Source organism: Macaca mulatta, chromosome 10 (assembly GCF_049350105.2).
Source record: "Macaca mulatta isolate MMU2019108-1 chromosome 10, T2T-MMU8v2.0, whole genome shotgun sequence".
In the NCBI taxonomy this organism is placed as follows: Eukaryota; Metazoa; Chordata; class Mammalia; order Primates; family Cercopithecidae; genus Macaca; species Macaca mulatta.
The window spans coordinates 22,811,661-22,830,821 of NC_133415.1; the positions used below are offsets into that span (position 1 = coordinate 22,811,661).

The 19,161-nt window shown below is 44.4% G+C and overlaps 1 protein-coding gene across 17 annotated transcripts in view; it reads left to right on the top strand.

Annotated features, from left to right (window-relative positions):
* The first annotated feature begins 70 nt into the window (after positions 1-70).
* CHEK2 (checkpoint kinase 2) overlaps positions 71-19,161 on the top strand; it is a 54,706-nt gene continuing 35,615 nt past the window's right edge. For 10 of the 17 annotated variants that reach the window (XR_003719925.2, XR_013399421.1, XR_013399422.1 and 7 more), the window contains exons 1-4: positions 72-257; positions 7,729-8,053; positions 17,068-17,192; positions 17,311-17,458. Coding sequence is in view for 12 of the 17 variants with exons in the window: in XM_077950251.1 (XP_077806377.1) it covers positions 7,735-8,053; positions 17,068-17,192; positions 17,311-17,458 (592 nt within the window). In the remaining 5 variants the exon portion in view is untranslated. The other 7 variants (XM_077950249.1, XM_077950250.1, XM_077950247.1 and 4 more) reach the window with 7 other exon arrangements.

Consider the following 19,161-nt stretch of genomic DNA (forward strand, 5'->3'; position numbering starts at 1 on the left):
TGCTGCTGATTGGCTGGGGAGTCGAGGGGGCGGGATCACCCGAGGGGAACCCGAGTTCTAAGTTCCGCTCTGCCTTCTAAACTACAACTCCCAGGAAGCATTGAGGCGATGCCTGACGGCCACATCTGCTGCTCCTCATTGGTCCGGCGGCAGGGGAGAGGGTTTTGATTGGCTGAGGGTGGAGTTTGTATCTGCAGGTTTAGCGCCACTGCAGGCTGAGGCTGTGGAGAGTGTGCGGCTCCAGGTGGGCTCACGCGGTGAGTCATATTGGGAACTTCTGTTGGGTGTTTGGTGGTTCGAATCCCATCTTCAGCGTTTCGTGCGAGCGGAGTCTCCTGAGCTTCGCTTTGTCTGTATTTTTGTACTGAAGGGGGAGTGTGTGGGCGACTCTCTTCCTTTTTAGTAGATCATCCTCGAGGTGAAGTTCACTTCCCGTATTACTTACAAGCTGAAACAGGCCTGAACGGACAGGATAAGAAGGAACAGAGTTGTGTTCTTCAATATCAGAGCGAAGTTACTTTGTAAAAAGTTCTATAGATGTTAGTAATCATTGCCATTCTTTAGATTCAATCTCTAAAATACTTATAGAGAGGCCAGTCTTAGCTACTGGGCGCTGCAGGAACTGGAAACGCACTGAGCTGTGTAGGAGGATGTTCTGCGTGTCCCTAAGTAAGTCCCTAAGTAAGTGTATGGGATAGGGTGGCCAGGAGTGGGTAGGAGGGAATCAGTCCTCCTTCGGACTTAGGTTTTCTACTTGAAAAAAAAGATTGTGTTTCACTTGAAAGCCTTCTGGACTTTTTTAAAAAAATTATTTATTTTTGATATAAAGTATACATGTATGAGTACCACATATGTACCTTTTTTTTTTTTTTTTTGAGACGGAGTCTCTCTCTGTTGCCAGGCTGGAGTGCAGTGGCGCGATCTGGGCTCACTGCAACTTCTGCCTCCTGGGTTCAAGCGGTTCTCCTGCCTCAGCCTCCAAAGTATCTAGGATTATAGGTGCCCGCCACCATGCCCGGCTAGTATTTTTAGTAGAGATGGGGTTTTACCATGTTGGCCAGGCTGGTCTTGAACTCCTGACCTCAGGTGATCCACCCGCCTTGGCCTCCCAAAGTGCTGGGATTACAGGTGTGAGCCACTGCACCCAGCCTAATTTCAGTTTTTTGAGGAATCACAATACTTTTGTGATTAGTGGCTATACTAATTTGCATTCCCACCAATGGTGTATGTGAACAGGGCAAGGTCAGACATAACTAGGTCCGTGAACATTTGTGTTTTTCCACAAGATCAGACTTACTGATGTTTTATTTTAATTGTAAAAGCCACGAGCTACATGGAGTTCCCAAGGAAGCAATTTTCTGTAGTACTACCTGTTTACTTGGTAGTCAGAACCATGGGCACACAGGCTGAAGCCATTCCACAAGTCAGTCAGCATTGTAAATTATACACAATAGTATAGTTATTTAATATATAAATGTTATAGGTTAAAAATCTTACATTAAAGTAACATTTAACATTCAGAGAAAAGGGGATAGGGAAAGCGGTTATCAAACCAGTCCAAGGAGAGCAATGTGGACAAAGAGAGTGTTTTGGCTTGATCTGGGGTGTCAGTGTCTTGTAAGGAAGAGTTTTTGATGTGGATGAGCCTTTGGTGGCAGATGCTGGGTGTTAATCGTGAGTGACAGCAAGATGGTGTCTGTTAGGACAGCCATTCTGACCTAATAAAGTCCTGGTCTTATGACCACAAAATTTTCTGGTAAGGACTAATAACAAAAGCGTGTACATGTTTATGTCCTTATCTGGTTTAGTACCGTCTTTTTTTGTTTTTTTTTTTGAGACAGAGTCTCGCTTTGTCTCTCGCAGGCTAGAGTGCAGTGGCGTGATCTCGGATCACTGCAACTTCAGACTCCCTGGTTCAAGCGATTCTCCTGCCTCAGCCTCCCAAGTAGCTGGGATTACAGGCACGTGACACCACGCCCAGCTAAGTTTTGTATTTTTAGTAGAGTCGGGGTTTCACCATGATGGCCAGGATGGTCTTGATCTCCTGACTTTGTGATCCGTCTGCCTTGGCCTCCCAAAGTGCTGGGATTACAGGCGTGAACCACTGTGCCTGGCCAGTACAGTCTTTATTAATTAGACAAACATCTGGTCCCTATTGGCATAATGCCTTTTAAAATACAAGAGCCTTTTTTTTTTTTTTTTTTTTTTTTTTTTTTGAGACGGAGTCTCGCTGTGTCTCCCAGGCTGGAGTGCAGTGGCGTGATCTCGGCTCACTGCAAGTTCCGCCTCCCGGGTTCACGCCATTCTCCCGCCTCAGCCTCCCGAGTAGCTGAGACTACAGGCGCCCGCCACCACGCCCGGCTAGTTTTTTGTATTTTTAGTAGAGACGGGGTTTCACCGTGTTAGCCAGGATAGTCTCGATCTCCTGACCTCGTGATCCACCCGCCTCGGCCTCCCAAAGTGCTGGGATTACAGGCTTGAGCCACCGCGCCCGGCCACAAGAGCCTTTTTCTAAGATAAAATTACTTATGTCAAGAGCACTCTGTACAGTTCCCCTTTCTCCACATTCTTCCCAGCATCTGTTATTGCCTGTCTTTTATTCAAACCATTTTAACTGGGGTGAGATGGTATCTCATTGTAGGTTTGTTTGTTTGTTTGTTTGTTTGAGACAGAGTCTTACTCTGTCGCCTAGGCTGGAATGCAGTGGTGCGATTTTGACTCACTGCATTCTCTGCCTCCCAGGTTCAAGCGATTCTCCTGCCTCAGCCTCCCAAGTAGCTGGGATTATAGACACCTGCCACCATGCCCAGCTAATTTTCATATTTTTAGTGGAGACAGGGTTTCACCATGTTGGCCAGGCTGGTCTCAAACTCCTGACCTCAAGTGATCTGCCCGCCTCCGCCTCCCAAAGTTCTGGGATTACAGGCATGAGATACTGTGCCCAGGCCTCACTGTAGTTTTGATTTGTTATTTCTCCAATGATCAGTGATGTTGAGCATTTTTTTATATACCCGTTGGCCATTTGTATGTCTTCTTTTGAGAAATGTCTGTTCGGATCTTTTGCCCATTTCTTTTTTTTGAGACAGAGTCTCACTCTGTCACCTAGCCTGGAGTGCAGTGGCGCGATCTCGGCTCACTGCAATCTCCGTCTCCGTTTCCTGGATTCAAGTGATTCTCATGTCTCAGCCTCCAAAGTAGCTGGGACTACAGGCACGAGCCACCACGCCCAGCTAATTTTTTGTATTTTTAGTAGAGATGTGGTTTCGCCATGTTGGCCAGGCTGGTCTTGAAGTCCTGACCTCAGATGATCCACCCTGCCTTGGCCTCCCAAAGTGCTGGGATTACAGATGTGAGGCACTGTGCCTGGCCTGCCCATTTCTTTTTTTTTTTTTTTGAGACGGAGTCTCGCTCTGTCGCCCAGGCTGGAGTGCAGTGGCGCGATCTCGGCTCACTGCAAGCTCCGCCTCCCGGGTTCACGCCATTCTCCTGCCTCAGCCTCCCGAGTAGCTGGGACTACAGGCGCCCACAACCGCGCCCGGCTAATTTTTTGTATTTTTAGTAGAGACGGGGTTTCACCGTGGTCTCGATCTCCTGACCTTGTGATCCACCCGCCTCGGCCTCCCAAAGTGCTGGGATTACAGGCGTGAGCCACCGCGCCTGGCTGCCCATTTCTTAAATTGGATTATTTGTCTTTTGCAGTTGAGTTTCATCTCCTTATATATTCTGATTATTCATCCCTTGTCAGAAGGCTAGTTTGGAAATGTTTTTTCCCATTCTGTGGGTTGTCTCTTCACTTTGTTGATTGTTTCCTTTGCTGTGCAGAAGCTTTTTTAGCTTGATGACATCCCAGTTGTCTGTTTTTGCTTTAGTTGCCTGTGCTTTTGAGGTCTTATGCAAAAAACCTGTGCCCAAGATGAGTGTCCTGGAGCATTTCCCCAGTGTTTTCTTCTAGTGGTTTTATAGGTTTGGGGACTGGACTTCTGTTTATAGTCCTGGAGTTTTGCTGCCTTCACTTTGGTCTTTCACTCACTTCTCTGCATGACTTTCCAATAACAATGGCTCCCAGAGAGCTTGGGTGGGTGGGGGGAGTATTACATACATCACTTCACTTAATCCTTATGGTCTGTCTACTTATTTTTGATGAGAAAACAGGCTTAGCGAAGTTGTGATCTACCTAAAGTCATGCACAGTTTCACTCAAGTGTCTGACTCCAGATCTGCTTGCCTCTAATCTCTCATAGCAACTTGTTGACACATTTTCTCCAGTTGTCCTGTCTTGCTCAAAAAGCTGTGGGGAAGACTCAGCCTGGCTGAGGTAGTATTAGACCAGCAGTCCCTGGAGTGGCATACTCAGTTTTGGCATTGCCTTCCTGGTATGTTTTAAAGAAAACTCATCAGAACCTTTGTATCCTTTTTTTTTTTTTTTTTCCTGGTGATAGGGTCTCTGTCACCTAGGCTGGAGTGTAGGCTCAATCACGGCTCACTGCAGCTTCAGCCTCCTGGGCTCAAGTGATCCTCCCACCTCAGCCTCCCAAGTAGCTGGGACTGCAGGTGCACACCACCATGCCCTGCTAATTTTTTGTATTTTCTGTAGATATTGGATTTCACCATGGTGTCCAGGCTGGTCTCGAATTCCTGGGCTCGAGGAATCTGCCTGCGTCAGCCTCCCAAAGTGCTGGGATTACAGACTAGACCCACCACACCTGGCAGAACATTTGTATCTTGAAAGCTGTGTAAATACAATCAATGTGGGTATCGTAGTCCCTACTTATCAGCGGTAGTAATTTCAGTTACCAATGGTCAGCTGTGATCTGAAACTAAGTGGAAAATTCATAAGAAATAATCAATTCATGGCTGGACATGGTAGCTCATGCCTGTAATCCTAGCACTTTGGGAGGCCGAGGTGGGCCTGAGGATCACTTGAGGTCAGGAGTTTGAGATCAGGCTGGCCAATACGGTGAAAATCCTGTCTCTACTAAAAAAATACACAAATTAGCCAGGCATGGTGGTGCGTGCCTGTAATCCCAGCTACTTGGAAGGCTGAGGCAGGAGAATTGCTTGAACCCAGGAGGTGGAGGTTGCAGTGAGCCGAGATTGTGCCACTGCACTCCAACCTAGGTGACTGAGTGAGACTCTGTTTAAAAAAAAAGAAATAAGGCCGGGCGCGGTGGCTCAAGCCTGTAATCCCAGCACTTTGGGAGGCCGAGGCGGGCGGATCACAAGGTCAGGAGATCGAGACCACAGTGAAACCCCGTCTCTACTAAAAATACAAAAAATTAGCCGGGCGCGGTGGCGGGCGCCTGTAGTCCTAGCTACTCAGGAGGCTGAGGCAGGAGAATGGCGTGAACCCAGGAGGCGGAGCTTGCAGTGAGCCGAGATCGCGCCACTGCACTCCAGCCTGGGCAACAGCGTGAGACTCCGTCTCAAAAAAAAAAAAAAAAAAAAAAGAAATAATCAATTCATAAGTCTTACATTATGTGGTTTTGCAGTGCTTGTGTTCAAGTCACCCTTATATTTAATAATGCCCCCAAAGCAAAAGATGCTGACAATTTGGATATTGCAAAGAGAAGCTGTAAAGTGTTTCCTTTAACTGAAAAGGTGAAAGATCTCAATTTAATAAGGACAAAAAAATTTGTATGCTGAGGCTGGTAACATCTGTGGTAAGAACAAATCTTCTATTTGTGAAATTGTGAAGAAGGAAAAAGAAAGTCGTGCATAGTTTATATAGGGTTCTGTACTATGTGAGGTTTCAGGCATCCATTTGGGGGGTCTTGGATCTTATCCCCCTGTGATGGTGGGGACTATGATAGTGTTGTTTCCTGTGTTCTCCTGGAGTAGTAGCCTGAGTATGGGGAGGAAGAGAATGTCCTCCTCCCCCCGCCCCCCGCTTTTTTTTTTGTTAATCCGATTAGGTCAGCAGTGGACGTTACTTTGGTTTTACTGGTGGTTCTATTATCAGAGTCTTGTTTTGTTTTCTGTTCTTTGGAGATAGGGTCTCACTCTGCCACCCAGACTGGTGTATAAGTGGTATAATCGTAGCTCACTGCAGCCTTCAACTCCTGGGCTCAAGTATTCCTCCCACCTCACCTTCCCGAGTAGCTGAGGCCACAGCTGCATGCCACCATGTCTAATTTTCTTACTTTTTGTACAGGGGAGTCCCACTATGTTGGCCAGGCTGGTATTGAACACATGACCTCAAGTGGTCCTCTTGCCTTGGCCCTCCCAAAGTGCTGGGATTACAGGCATGAGCCACTGCACCCAGCCTGTTATGAGAGTCTGTCTATTAGGTTAATTCTAAGACAAGGGTGGGAGCCTCTGTTATGGTCTCCAGTTTATAAAAGATATTTCCTGCAAGATTCCATCAAGGCTGGAAGGCCATTTAGGATGCTGAAAAGATAAGCCCTATAGTTACTTAGCATCACAAAGGGATAGGTGGAGTTATTTAGAGCTGTCTTCCTTTGTGTTCTGCCTCATCAGGTCACTGGGTCCTTAGGTGTCAGGGAATCTAGATTGAATGAACAGGTGTGTTTCCCTTTAGGAGCAAGCCCAGAGGAAAAGGGGTACCAGTGACATTTTATGTAAATGGACCCTTTGGAATAATGCAGCAGGTTATTGTACAATTTCTTTTTGACTTCTATTCCAAGCCACCTGATCCTTTGTCTTCTTTCTCTTTTCAAAATACACAGATGCTCCTCAACTTTCAATGGCGTTATGTCTAAATAAACCCATTCTAAGTTGAAAATATTGTTAAATTGAAAATACATTCAATATACCTAACATACCAAACATCATAGTTTAGCCTAGCCTCCTTTAAACATGCTCAGAACACTTATATCAGGCTGCAGTTGGGCTAAATTATCTAACACAAAGATTATTATTATTTTTCGTAGAGGTGGGGTCTCAAACACCTGCCCTCAAGCAATCCTTCTACCTTCGCCACCCAAAGTATTGTTTACAGTTGTGAGTCACTGCACCTGACCTATTTTATTTTTAAATTTTATTTATTTCATTAATTTATTTTTTTGAGACAGGGTTTCACTCCTGTCACCCAGGCTGGGGTGCAGTGGCGTGACCTCAGCTTACTGCAACCTCCACCTGCTGGGCTCAAGCAATTCTCCTGCTTCAGCCTCCTGATTAGCTGGAACTACAGGTGCCTGCCACCACGCCCGGCTAATTTTTTGTATTTTTAGTAGAGATGGAATTTCACTATGTTGGCCAGGCTGGTCTTGAACTCCTGACCTCATGATCTGCCCGTCTTGGCCTCCCAATGTGGTGGGATTACAGGTGTAAGGCCCCATGCCTGGCCCCCACTATACGTGAAATTTAAATGTAGTATTGATTGTATCAATACATTTTTGGTTTCAGTCTTAATTTAAAATAATTGGACAAATGTGAGCTTTTATGAGCCCCCCCAGCTCAATTTTATTGCTTTTTACTTATTCATAATCTTCAGATAATTTGTTTTTTCCTTGTAGTTTATGGCTGTCAGACAAAAAACTGATCCGGTGACAATGATCTGGTGAAAAGCTCAGCCCAGAACTGTAGGTCTGGGCTGTTAGGACTTTTAATTTTTGGAGAGCATGTTAGCCCTGGGTTCTTTTCTTTTCTTTTCTTTTCTTTTCTTTTCTTTTCTTTTCTTTCCCGTTGCTGTTGTAATAGGCCCATTGTTTACTTTTTAAAGTCTTGTGCCTCGAAACTCACCTTTGTTGTTGGACACTTTCTTTTTGAGGTCGTGATGTCTCGGGAGTCGGATGTTGAGGCTCAGCAGTCCCATGGCAGCAGTACCTGTTCACAGCCTCATGGCAGCGTTACCCAGTCCCAGGGTTCCTCCTCACAGTCCCAGGGCATATCCAGCTCCTCTACCAGCACAATGCCAAACTCCAGCCAGTCCTCTCACTCCAGCTCTGGGACACTGAGCTCCTTAGAGACAGTGTCCACTCAGGAACTCTATTCTATTCCTGAGGACCAAGAACCTGAGGACCAAGAACCTGAGGAGCCTGCCCCTGCCCCCTGGGCTCGATTATGGGCCCTTCAGGATGGATTTGCCAATCTTGGTAAGACCCTTTGTTATATAGTATCATGTTTTGTTCAGAAAAACAGTTACAGAAAGTTGTTGTGTTACCGGGTGGAAGGTTCTGATTGTGAGTTGTCCAGGTTTTTGGCACGTTGAACAAATAATTGAACATCATGCATGAACAAGCAATGAAAGCATAGATTTATTGAAGTGGAAGGCAATAGAAGCTAAAGTACATGTCGCAGGATAGGAGCAGGCCTGAGCAAGTGGCTGCAGAGCCCTGGTAGCAAAGTCTTCTGGGGTTCAAGTACCCTCTAGAGGTCTCCCATTGGTTACCTCCTATGTAGATGAAGGGCTGGCTCACAGCCCATTAGAGGCCACAGTGAACTGGACCTCGACCATTCCAAGACTGGTGGGGATTGGCGCCTTATGCAAATGAAGGTCCTAGAATGGACAAATCATAGGCCAGAGTGCAAATTCTTTTTTTTTTTTTTTTGAGAAATCTCGGCTAGGCTCACTGCAACCTCTGACTCCTGGGTTCAAACGATTCTCCTATCTCAGCTTCCTGAGTAGTTGGGATTACAAATGCATACCACGGCACTTGGCTAATTTTTGTATTTTTAGTAGAGATGGGGTTTCACCATGTTGGCCAGGCTGATCTTGAACTTCTGACCTCAAGTGATCTGCCTGCCTCGGCCTCCCAAAGTGCTGGGATTACAGGCATGAGCCACCATGCCTGGCTGCTCCAGGAAGTTTGTGTGAATCGGCCTTAGATTCCCTGCCTTCAGACCCTATTTTCCTGCCTTAGTTAGTTGCAGCAGAGTGCTTGAGCCACCTTAGAATGATTCTGGAGTTTGAAGGTGATAAAAGGTAAAACCAAAGAGGCAGTGTTGGGTGTTGCATTGGCTGTTACCAGCTGTGGATTCCGTTCATTTATTCTTTCAACAAATATTAATTGGATATTTACAATGTGCTGTCCATCCAAGGATCTGAAGGTAGCTTTGGACCCTCTTCCTAGAAAAATGCAGATTCATGCAAACTTGCAAACATTATCCCCTAATCACAAAAGCTTCACCAGTTAACCTCTGCTGTGGTTTGCCACAGCTTCAGAGAATCAGAGCTGTTCAGAATAGAGATGGCTATTTGTTGACTACTTGTTATTTGTTTTTGTCTCAAAATAGTCAACCTTGTGATTTAAATATGTTGACCCTTTCTGACACCTCCTGGTTCCAATAGTAAGTTTCGCTATGCGTATGTTTAAAATACACATGTGTGTATTTTAAAATTGCCAGGCGTGGTGGCTTATGCCTGTAATCCCACTACTTTGGGAGGCCAAGGCAGGAGGATCACTTGAGGCCAGGAGTTCAAAACCAGCTTGGGCAACATGGCAAAACCCTGTCTCTACTGAAAATACAAAAATTAGCCAGGTGTGGTGGTGCATGCCTGCAATCCCAGCTACTCAGGAGGATAAGACATGAGAATTGCTTGAACCTGGGAGGCAGAGGTTGCAATGAGCCAGGATTGTGCCACTGCACTCCAGTAAAAAAAAATAGTGTTTTTTTTTTTCTTTTCTCTTACATTACAATGACCTCTTTACTAAACACATTTGAACTTGGCATTAATAGGGTAGAATATATTAATATAAAGAAATGAAGGACTGGTATATCATTTTGTGTTTTGTCACTCACCATCCTTGTTTTATTTCATGTCTAACTTTGATGTCTTGAAAAAACTGTAAAAAATGGAGAAACAATACACCTGCATTCTACATATACAACTTTAAATTTATAAGTAGACACTCGAAGCTATTTTTTACCCATTTAAAATATATTTTTTCAGGCCAGGCATGGTGGCTCATGACTGTAATCCCAGCACGTTGAGAGACCAAGGTGGGCGGGATCACTTGGGGTCAGGAGTTCAAGACTAGCCTGGCCAACATGGGGAAACCCTGTCTCTATTAAAAATACAAAAATTAGGCCAGGCGTGTTGGCTCACGCCTACAATCCCAGCACTTTGGGAGGCCGAGACGGGCGAATCACCTGCGATGGGGAGTTTGAGACCAGCCTAACTAACATGGAGAAACCCCGTCTCTACTAAAAATACAAAATTAGCCGGGCATGGTGGCGGGCTCCTGTAATCCCAGCTACTCAGGGGGCTGAGGTAGGAGAATTGCTTGAACCCGGGAGGCAGAGGTTGTGGTGAGCTGAGATCGCACCACTGCACTCCAGCCTGGGCAGCAAGAGCGAAACTCTGTCTCAAAAAAAAGAAAGAAAAAAACAATTAGCCAGGCATGGTGGCAGGCACCTGTAATCCCACCTACTCAGGAGTCTGAGACAGGAGAATTGCTTGAACTTGGGAGGTGGAGGTTGTAGTGAGCTGAGATTGTGCCACTGCACTCCAGCCTGGGTGACAGAGCGAGATTCTGTCTCCAAAAAATAAAGAAATAAATAAAATACAATATATTTTTCAGATAGGCCTATAGGTTTAGATGAGTGGGAAACAGAAATGGTGAGAAAGGGCTAAATGGGATACATCACCTTTAAAAGTGAGAAAACAAATAGGCTGGGCGCAGTGGCTCACAACTGTAATCCCAGCTCTTAGGGAGGCAGAAGTGGGAGGATAGCTTGAACCCAGGAGTTTGAGACCTGCTGGGCAATATAGTGAGACCCCATTCTCCACAAAAAGGAAAAACAAAAAAAGACGAGTAAACAAAGAGCCTGATTGGATGACCAGCATAAAGTAGATGCTGAATACATAGAGGCTGTTTATTATTATTATTATTATTATTATTATTATTTGAGATGGAGTCTCACTCTGTCACCCAGGCTGGAGTACAGTGGTGCGATCTTGGCTCACTGCAACCTCTGCCTCCTGGGTTCAAGCGATTCTCCTGCCTCAGCCCCCTGAGTAGATGACATTACAGGTGCCCACCACCATGCCCGGCTAAGTTCTGTATTTTTTTAGTAGGGACGGGGTTTCACCATGTTGGCTAGGCTGGTTTCAAACTCCTGACCTCAGGTGATCTGCTCGTCTTGGCCTCCCAAAGTGGTAGGATTATAGGCGCGAGCCACCACGTCTGGCCAAGGCTATTTATTATTATTATTTGTTAATTATTTATACCTATGTTTTCTTCTAAAATTTTATAGTTTTAATTCCTTTTTGTTTGTTTGTTTATTTATTTTTTTTGAGACAGGGTCTCGCTGTATTCTAGGCTGGAGTGCAGTGGCGCAATCTCGGCTCACTTCAGCCTCTGCCTCCCAGGCTCAAGCAGTTCTCCCACTTCAGCCTCCTGGATAGCTGGGACCACAGATGTGCACCACCACTCCCAGCTAACTTTTTGTATTCTTGGTGGAGATGGGGTTTCATCATGTTGCACAGTCTGGTCTCAAACTCCTGAGCTTAGGCGATCCATCCATCTCAGCTTCCCAAAGTGTTGGGATTACAGGCATGAGCCACAGTACCTGGCCTAGTTTTAGCTCTCATGTTTAATTAAGGTCCTTTATTCATTTTGAGTTTTATTTATTTATTTATCTATCGAGACAGAGCCTCGCTCTGTCACCAGGCTGCAGTGCCATGGTGTGATCTCGGCTCACTGCAACCTCCTCCTCCCAGTTTCAAGCGATTCTCCTGCCTCAGCCTCCCAAGTAGGTGGGATTACATGCTTATGCCACCATGCCTGGCTAATTTTTGTATTCTGAGTAGAGATGGGGTTTCACCATGTTGGCCAGGCTGGTCTCGAACTCCTGCCCTCAGGTGATCCACCTGCTTCAGCCTCCCAAAGTGCTGGGATTACAGGCGTGAGCCACTGTGGCTGGCCTACTTTTTTATTTTCATTTTTTGTAGAGACAGAGTCTCGCCATGTTACCCAATCTGACCTCGAACTCCTGGTGTCAACTGATCCTCCTGCCTCAGCCTCCCAAAGTGCTGGGATAAGAGGTGTGAGGCACCATCCCCGGCCAGTTTTCAGTCTTTTGTCACTAAGTATGATGTTAGCTGTGGGTCTTTCCCTTTTCCCTTCCCCTTTCCCCTTTCTTTTTTCCTTTCCTTTCCTTTCCCCTTTCCCCTTTCCCCTTTCCCCTTTCCCCTTTCCCCTTTCCCCTTTCCCCTTTCCCCTTTCCCCTTTCCCCTTTCCCCTTTCCCCTTTCCCCTTTCCCCTTTCCCCTTTCCCCTTTCCCCTTTCCCCTTTCCCCTTTCCCCTTTCCCCTTTCCCCTTTCCTTTCCCCTTTCCTTTCCTCTTTTCTTTCCTCTTTCCTTTCCTTTCTTTCTTTCCTTTCCTTTCTTTCTTTCCTTTCCCTTTCCTTTCCTTTCCGTTCTGTTCTGTTTCGTTCCGTTCCGTTCCTTTTCTCTTTCCCCTTTCCTTTCCTTTCCTCGTTTCTTTCCTTTTCTTTCCTCTTTCCTCTCTTCTCCTCCTCTCTTCTCTCTCCTCTTTGATATCTGAAGACTAAGCTGTGGATGTTTCATAAAAGTTCTTTCTGGGCCGGGGGCTGTGGCTCGCGCCTGTAATCCAAGCACTTTGGGAGGCCGAGGTGGGCGGATCATGAGGTCAGGAGATCAAGACCATCCTGGCTAACACGGTGAAACCCCATCTCTACTAAAAATACAAAAACAAAACTAGCCGGGCGTGGTGGCAGGAGCCTGTAGTCCCAGCTACTTGTGAGGCTGAGGTGGGAGAATGGGGTGAACCCGGGAAGCGGAGCTTGCAGTGAGCCGAGATCACACCACTGCACTCCAACCTGAGCCACAGAGTGAGACTCTGTCTCAAAAAAAAAGAAAAAAAGAAGTTCTTTCTGGCTGGGTGCTCTGATCCTTTCTCCCTATAATCTCAGTGCTTTGGGAACCTATGGCAGGAGAAGTTCTTGAGGCCAGGAGTTGGAGACTGCAGTGAGCTATGATTGCATGCCACAGAGCAAGACTTTGCCTCCAAATTAAAAATAATAATAATAATAATAAATAAATAAAATAAAAGCTCTTTCTTAGGTGAAGGAATTTCCTCCTATTCCTAGTTTTCTGAGTATTTTTTATTATAAAAGGGGGTTGAATTTTGCCAAAATTTTTTTCTGTGTCTATTTTCCTGTATTCTATTGTTATTGTGTATTATATTGATTGGTTTTCAGATGTTAAACCAACCAAGCTTTCCTGGGTTAATTCTTATTTGGTCATTTGTAATATTTTTTATGTGTTGCTGAATTTAGTTTGCTACTGTTTTGTTGAGGATTTTTGTATCTATATTTGTAAACGATATTGGTTTGTGGTTTTACTGTCATGTCTCTGTCTGGTTTTGGTGTGAGGGTATTGCTGGCTTCATAGATGAGTTGACAGTGTTCCCTTCTGTATTTCTTCGAAAAGTTTGAGAATAATTGGTATTAGTTCTTTACATATTTGATAGAATTTAAAATGAAGCCAGCCATGTGTTTCTTTTTTCTTTTTTTTTTTTTCTGAGGCAGGGTCTCACTGTGTTACTCAGGCTGGAGTGTTACTCACAATCACGTTTCACTGCAGCCTTGACCTCCCAGACCCAACTCCTACCTCAGCCTCCCGAGTAGCTGGGACCACAGGCATGTGCCATCATGCGTGGCTAATTTTTTTATTTTGATAGAGATGGGGGTCTCCCTATGTTGCTCAAGCTAAAGTGAGGCTATCTGGGACTGCATTTTCTTTGTAGGGGATATTTTGATTACTCATTCAGTCTTTTGTTTTGTTTTGTTTTTTGGAGACAGAGTCTCTGTCACCCAGGCTGGAGTGCAGTGGCACGATCTTGGCTCACTGTAGCCTGTGCCTCCCAGGTTCAAATGATTCTTGTGCCTCAGCCTCCAGAGTAGCTGGGACTACAGGTGTGCGCCACCATGCCTGGCTTAATTTTTTTTTTTTTTTTTTCATTTGTAGTAGAGCTGGGGTTTTGCCATGTTGCCTAGGCTGGTCTTGATCTCCTGAAGTCAGCCAGTCCACCTGCCTTGACCTCCCAAAGTGCTAGGATTATCATTCAATCTTTTCACTTCTTATGGGTATATTCAGATTTTCTATTTCTTCTTGTGCTGGTTTTGGTAGTTTGTATCTTTCTAGGAGTTTGTCCATTTCACCTATGTCATCTAATATTGTCACACAATTGTTCAGTTATTCTTTTTAAATAATTTTTATTTCTGTCAGATCAGTAGTAATTACCTTTCTCATTCTGATTTTAGCAATTTGAGTCTTGTCTCTTTTTTTCTTGTTTAGTCTGTCTGAGGTTTACCAACTTGCTGATCTTTTTAAGTAACTAAATTTGGATTTGTTAATTTTCTTTTTCTTTCTTTCTAGAGACAGGGTCTCACTCTGTCACCCTGGAGTGAGTGGTGCAGTCACAGTTCACTGCAGCCTTGACTTTCAGGCTCAAGTGAACCTCCTTCCTTGGCCTCCCAAAGTATTGGGATTACAGGCCTGAGCCATTGCGCCCAGCCCATATGTAATTTTGATAGATCTTGCTAAATTGTCCTCCCTAGACAATTATAGACAACGTGAGTATAAATTATATTCCCACTGGCAATGTATGGGAGTACCCACTTTTTCATACCTCCTGCCAGCACAGGGTGATATGAAACTTTTGAATTTTTGCCAATCTAATAGGTAAAACATGAAATCTTAATGTGTTTTTGATTTCTAAATTTTCTTATATTGGGTTAGCTTGGCCACCTTTCATATGTTTGAGCCAGCTGTATTTCCGTTTTTTGTAAATTATCTTTTCATATCCTTTACCCATTTTTCTACTGGACTGTTTATCTTTTTCGTTGATTTATAGGAACCTAACATTTATTAAGGAAGTTATTCCTTTTCCTGATAGGAGTTGCTAATATTTTCCCTAGTCTGTCTTGCAGTGAACATTTAATTGCCTGCCATGTACAATATCCTAAGTGCTGGAGTTGTACTGTTAAACAAGAGGTCTCCAGCTGCCCTCCTGGAGGTTATGTTCTAATGCAGGGAGGTGGGGAGAAAATATACAAGTAAGCAAGGTAATTTCTAGTCATGGCCCATACTCAAAAAGAAATAAAACGGGATAACATTATGATAACAGGTGAGTAAGGTTTATATAACAAGCTGAGTGGGAGGCTGGGCGCGGTGGTGCACGCCTGTTATCCCAGCACTTTGGGAGGCCAAGGTAGGCGGATCACAAGGTCAGGAGATCGAGACCATCCTGGCTAACACGGTGAAACCCCTTCTCTACTAAAATTACAAAAAATTAGCTGCGCGTGGTGGCATGCATCTGTAGTCCCAGCTACTCGGGAGGCTGAGGGCAGGAGAATCGCTTGAACCTGGGAGGTGGAGGTTGCAGTGAGCTGAGATCGCGCCACTGCACTCTAGCCTGGGTGACAGAGCAGGATTCCATCTCCAAAAAAAAAAAAAAAAAAAAAAAAAGAAAAAGCTGAGTGGGAGATGATAGTGGAGTCCAAAAGGCAGATAGTATTGTGTAAATAGTATCTATACAAAAGGCAAGGTGGAATGAGCCATTTGTGTAGTTGGGGAAGAAGTGCTAAGACCTCAAGGCAGATTGAACCCAGCATTCTTGGGGGCAGTGAAAGGAGGCCAGTGGTGCTGGGTGTCATGAGCAAGGGGAGAGGGGTATGAGGTGGGGCTGGAATGGTGGCAGGGGCCAGACCTTGAGCATCTATTAGGCCGTAAGGAAGAGTGCAGATTTTATGCTAAGTGTTGTGGAAAACCTCAGGAAGGTAATAAGCAGGAAGTTACTGTATTGCAAGTAATTTTCCAAGTCATTAAAAATTACTCGAGAACTTTTAATGACTATTTGTTATTTCACAGTTTTATATATATATGTATGTGTATGTGTATGTGTGTGTGTGTATAAGTACATATATTAATAGATTATAATATTATATATTATTTATTATGTATTATATATTATATGTATATATAATTAACATATTATGTAATATATAAGTTGTATTATGTATAAATATATAATTCTATTTAATGTGACATATATTGTATGTATAATAAATACAAATTATATATAATATATAATAAATATAAAATAAATATATAATATATATTAAATATTTGTTTATTTATGTTTTTGAGACAGGGTCTTGCTCTGTTACCCAGGCTGGAGTGCAGTGGCAGGATCACAGCCCTTTGTAGCATCTCTTGCTCAAGTGATCCTCCTGCTTCAGCCTCCTGAGTAGCTGGACTACAGGCATGCACCACCACATCTGGGTGATTTTTTTTTTTTTTTTTTTTTTTGAGATGGAGTCTCGCTTTGTTGTCCAGGCTGGAGTGCAGTGGCGCAATCTCAGCTCACTGCAACCTCTACCTCCCGGGTTCAAGCAGTTCTCTGCCTCAGCTTCCTGAGTAGCTGGCACCTACCACCATGCCTAGCTACTTTGGGTATTTTTAGTGGAAACAGGGTTTAGTAGAAACAGGGTTTCACCATCTTAGCCAGGCCGGTCTTCAACTCCTGACCTCATGATCCACTCGTCATGGCCTCCTGAAGTGCTGGGATTACAGGCGTGAGCCACCACACCCGGCCAAGTTTTTTTTTTGAAACAACGTCTCACTCTCGCCCAGGCTAGTGTGCAGTGGCGCAATCTCAGCTCACTGCAGCCTCGACCTCCTGGGCTCAAGCGATCCTCCCGCCTCAGCCTCCTGAGTAGCTGAGACCACCATACCCTACTGATTTTTTATTTTTTGTAAAGATAGGGTTTCACCGTGTTGCCCAGACTAATTTTTAAATTCTTGGTAGAGATGGGTGCCCGCTATGTTGCCCAGGCTGGTCATGAGCTCCTGGGGTCAAGTGATCCTCCTGCCTTAGCCTCCCAAAGGGCTGAGATTACAGGTGTGAGCCACTGCGCCTGGCCATGTGATTATAGATAAACTGCCATTTGTTAAACTCGTTGTAAATGTTGTTTTTTCTCTCCTGATTTTTAATCTTATAAAATCTTGATAAGCAGACTGATAATTCTGATTGCCTTCTTAGGCTATTTTCCTACAATTAGCATTTATGACCAATTTTTAAACGTTTGATATATGAAATTCAACAGCTGTCTGCTGCATGCTTTTGTATTACAGAATGTGTGAATGACAACTACTGGTTTGGGAGGGACAAAAGCTGTGAATATTGCTTTGATGAACCACTGCTGAAAAGAACAGATAAATACCGGACATATAGCAAGAAACACTTTCGGATTTTCAGGGTAGGTAACAAATACCCACGTATCTAGGAGAGCTGGTAATCTAGTCATTGTTTTTAGGTATTTTCCCACTATAAATCTCTGCTGTTCAAAGTTTGAAATAAAATGTTCTCTGTTTTAGGAAGTGGGTCCTAAAAACTCTTACATTGCATACATAGAAGATCACAGTGGCAATGGAACCTTTGTAAATACAGAGCTTGTAGGGAAAGGAAAACGCCGTCCTTTGAATAACAATTCTGAAATTGCACTTTCACTAAGCAGAAATAAAGGTAATATTATTATCTTATGGTTACTGGATTTTTTTTTTTCCACTCCCTCATAGGAGGAAAATTTGTCCTGTCCTTACAGAGTATGGTTTAAGTGAGTAAAGATGAGTAAGTTGCCAGGCGCAGTGGCTCACACCTGTAATCCCAGCACTTTGGGAGGCCGAGGCGGATGGATCACCTGAGGTCAGGAGTTCGAGACCAGCCTGACCCACATGGAGAAACCCTGTCTCTACTAAAAGTACAAAATAAGCCGGGCATGGTGGCATATGCCTGTAATCCCAGCTACTCAGGAGACTGAGGAAGGAGAATCGCTTGAACCCAGGAGGCGGAGGTTGCGGTGAGCCGAGATCGCGCCATTGCACTCCAGCCTGGGCAACAGGAGTGAAACTCTGTCTCAGAAAAAAAGATGAGTAAGTTAGCATTCAAGATTCAACTTTGCCGTCCTAGTTGCATTGTTAAATTTTGAAAAAGTTCCATCCAGACAGATTTTTAAGGTTTTAAGGTTTAATTGGTTTTATGTAATGCCATATACTGTGTTTTTTTTTAAATTTATTTTTATTTTTTTATTTTTTATTTTTAATACGGGGTCTTGCACTGTCACCTGGGCTGGAATGCAGTGGCGCAATCTCGGTTCACCGCAGCCTCCGCCTCCCAGTTTCAAGCGATTCTCCTTGCCTCAGCCTCCCAAGTAGCTGGGATTACAGGCACCCGCCACCACGCCCAGCTAATTTTTTTGTATTTTTAGTAGAGATGGGGTTTCACTATGTTGGCCAGGCTGGTCTCGAACTCCTGACCTTGTGATCTGCCTGCGTCAGCCTCCCAAATTGCTGGGATTACAGGCGTGAGGCCCCACTTGGCCCATATACTGTTAATTGAATTATCATGGTGATTAAAATAAGTTATAGTTCATTGATTGATTCAGTTTATACCACATCAGTCTTAGATATCTATGAATTGTTGTTTCAGGCCATTAATTCATTTTTCCTTCCTCTTCACCTCATTCTTTCCTTTCTTCATTTTTTCCATTCATTTTTTTCTTTCTTTCTTTTTTGAGACATGGTCTCACTCTGTCACTCAGGCTGGAGTTCAGTGGCACTGCAACCTCTGCCTCCCAGGCTCAAGTGATCCTCCCACCTCAGCCTCCTGAGTAGCTGTGACCACAGACACATGCCATCACGCCTGGCTAATTTTTTGTATTTTTGGTACAGATGGAGTTTCACTATGTTGGCCAGACTGGTCTTAGACTCCTGAGCTCAAGCAATCTGCCTGCCTTGGCCTCCCAAAGTGCTGAGATTACAGGTGTGAGCCACCACGTCTAGCCCCATTCCTTTATTTCTGTATACATTTATTGAGTTACTTTTATATACCAGGCGTTAGGATATGGGTGCTTCTGTAAGAGGCTCACTTTAGAGCATCTACCTTTGTAAATACTACATGGTTATCCTGTGTAAGTGGAGATGTTTATTAGCATCATCATATAAGCATCCAGTTCTTTTTTTTATTTGAGACGGAGTCTCGCTCTGTCGCCCAGGCTGGAGTGCAGTGGCGTGGTCTCGGATCACTGCAAGCTCTGCCTCCTGGATTCACGCCATTCTCCTGCCTCAGCCTCCCGAGTAGCTGGGACTACAGGCGCCCGCCACCACGCCTGGCTAATTTTTTGTATTTTTAGTAGAGATGGGGTTTCACCGTGTTAGCCAGGATAGTCT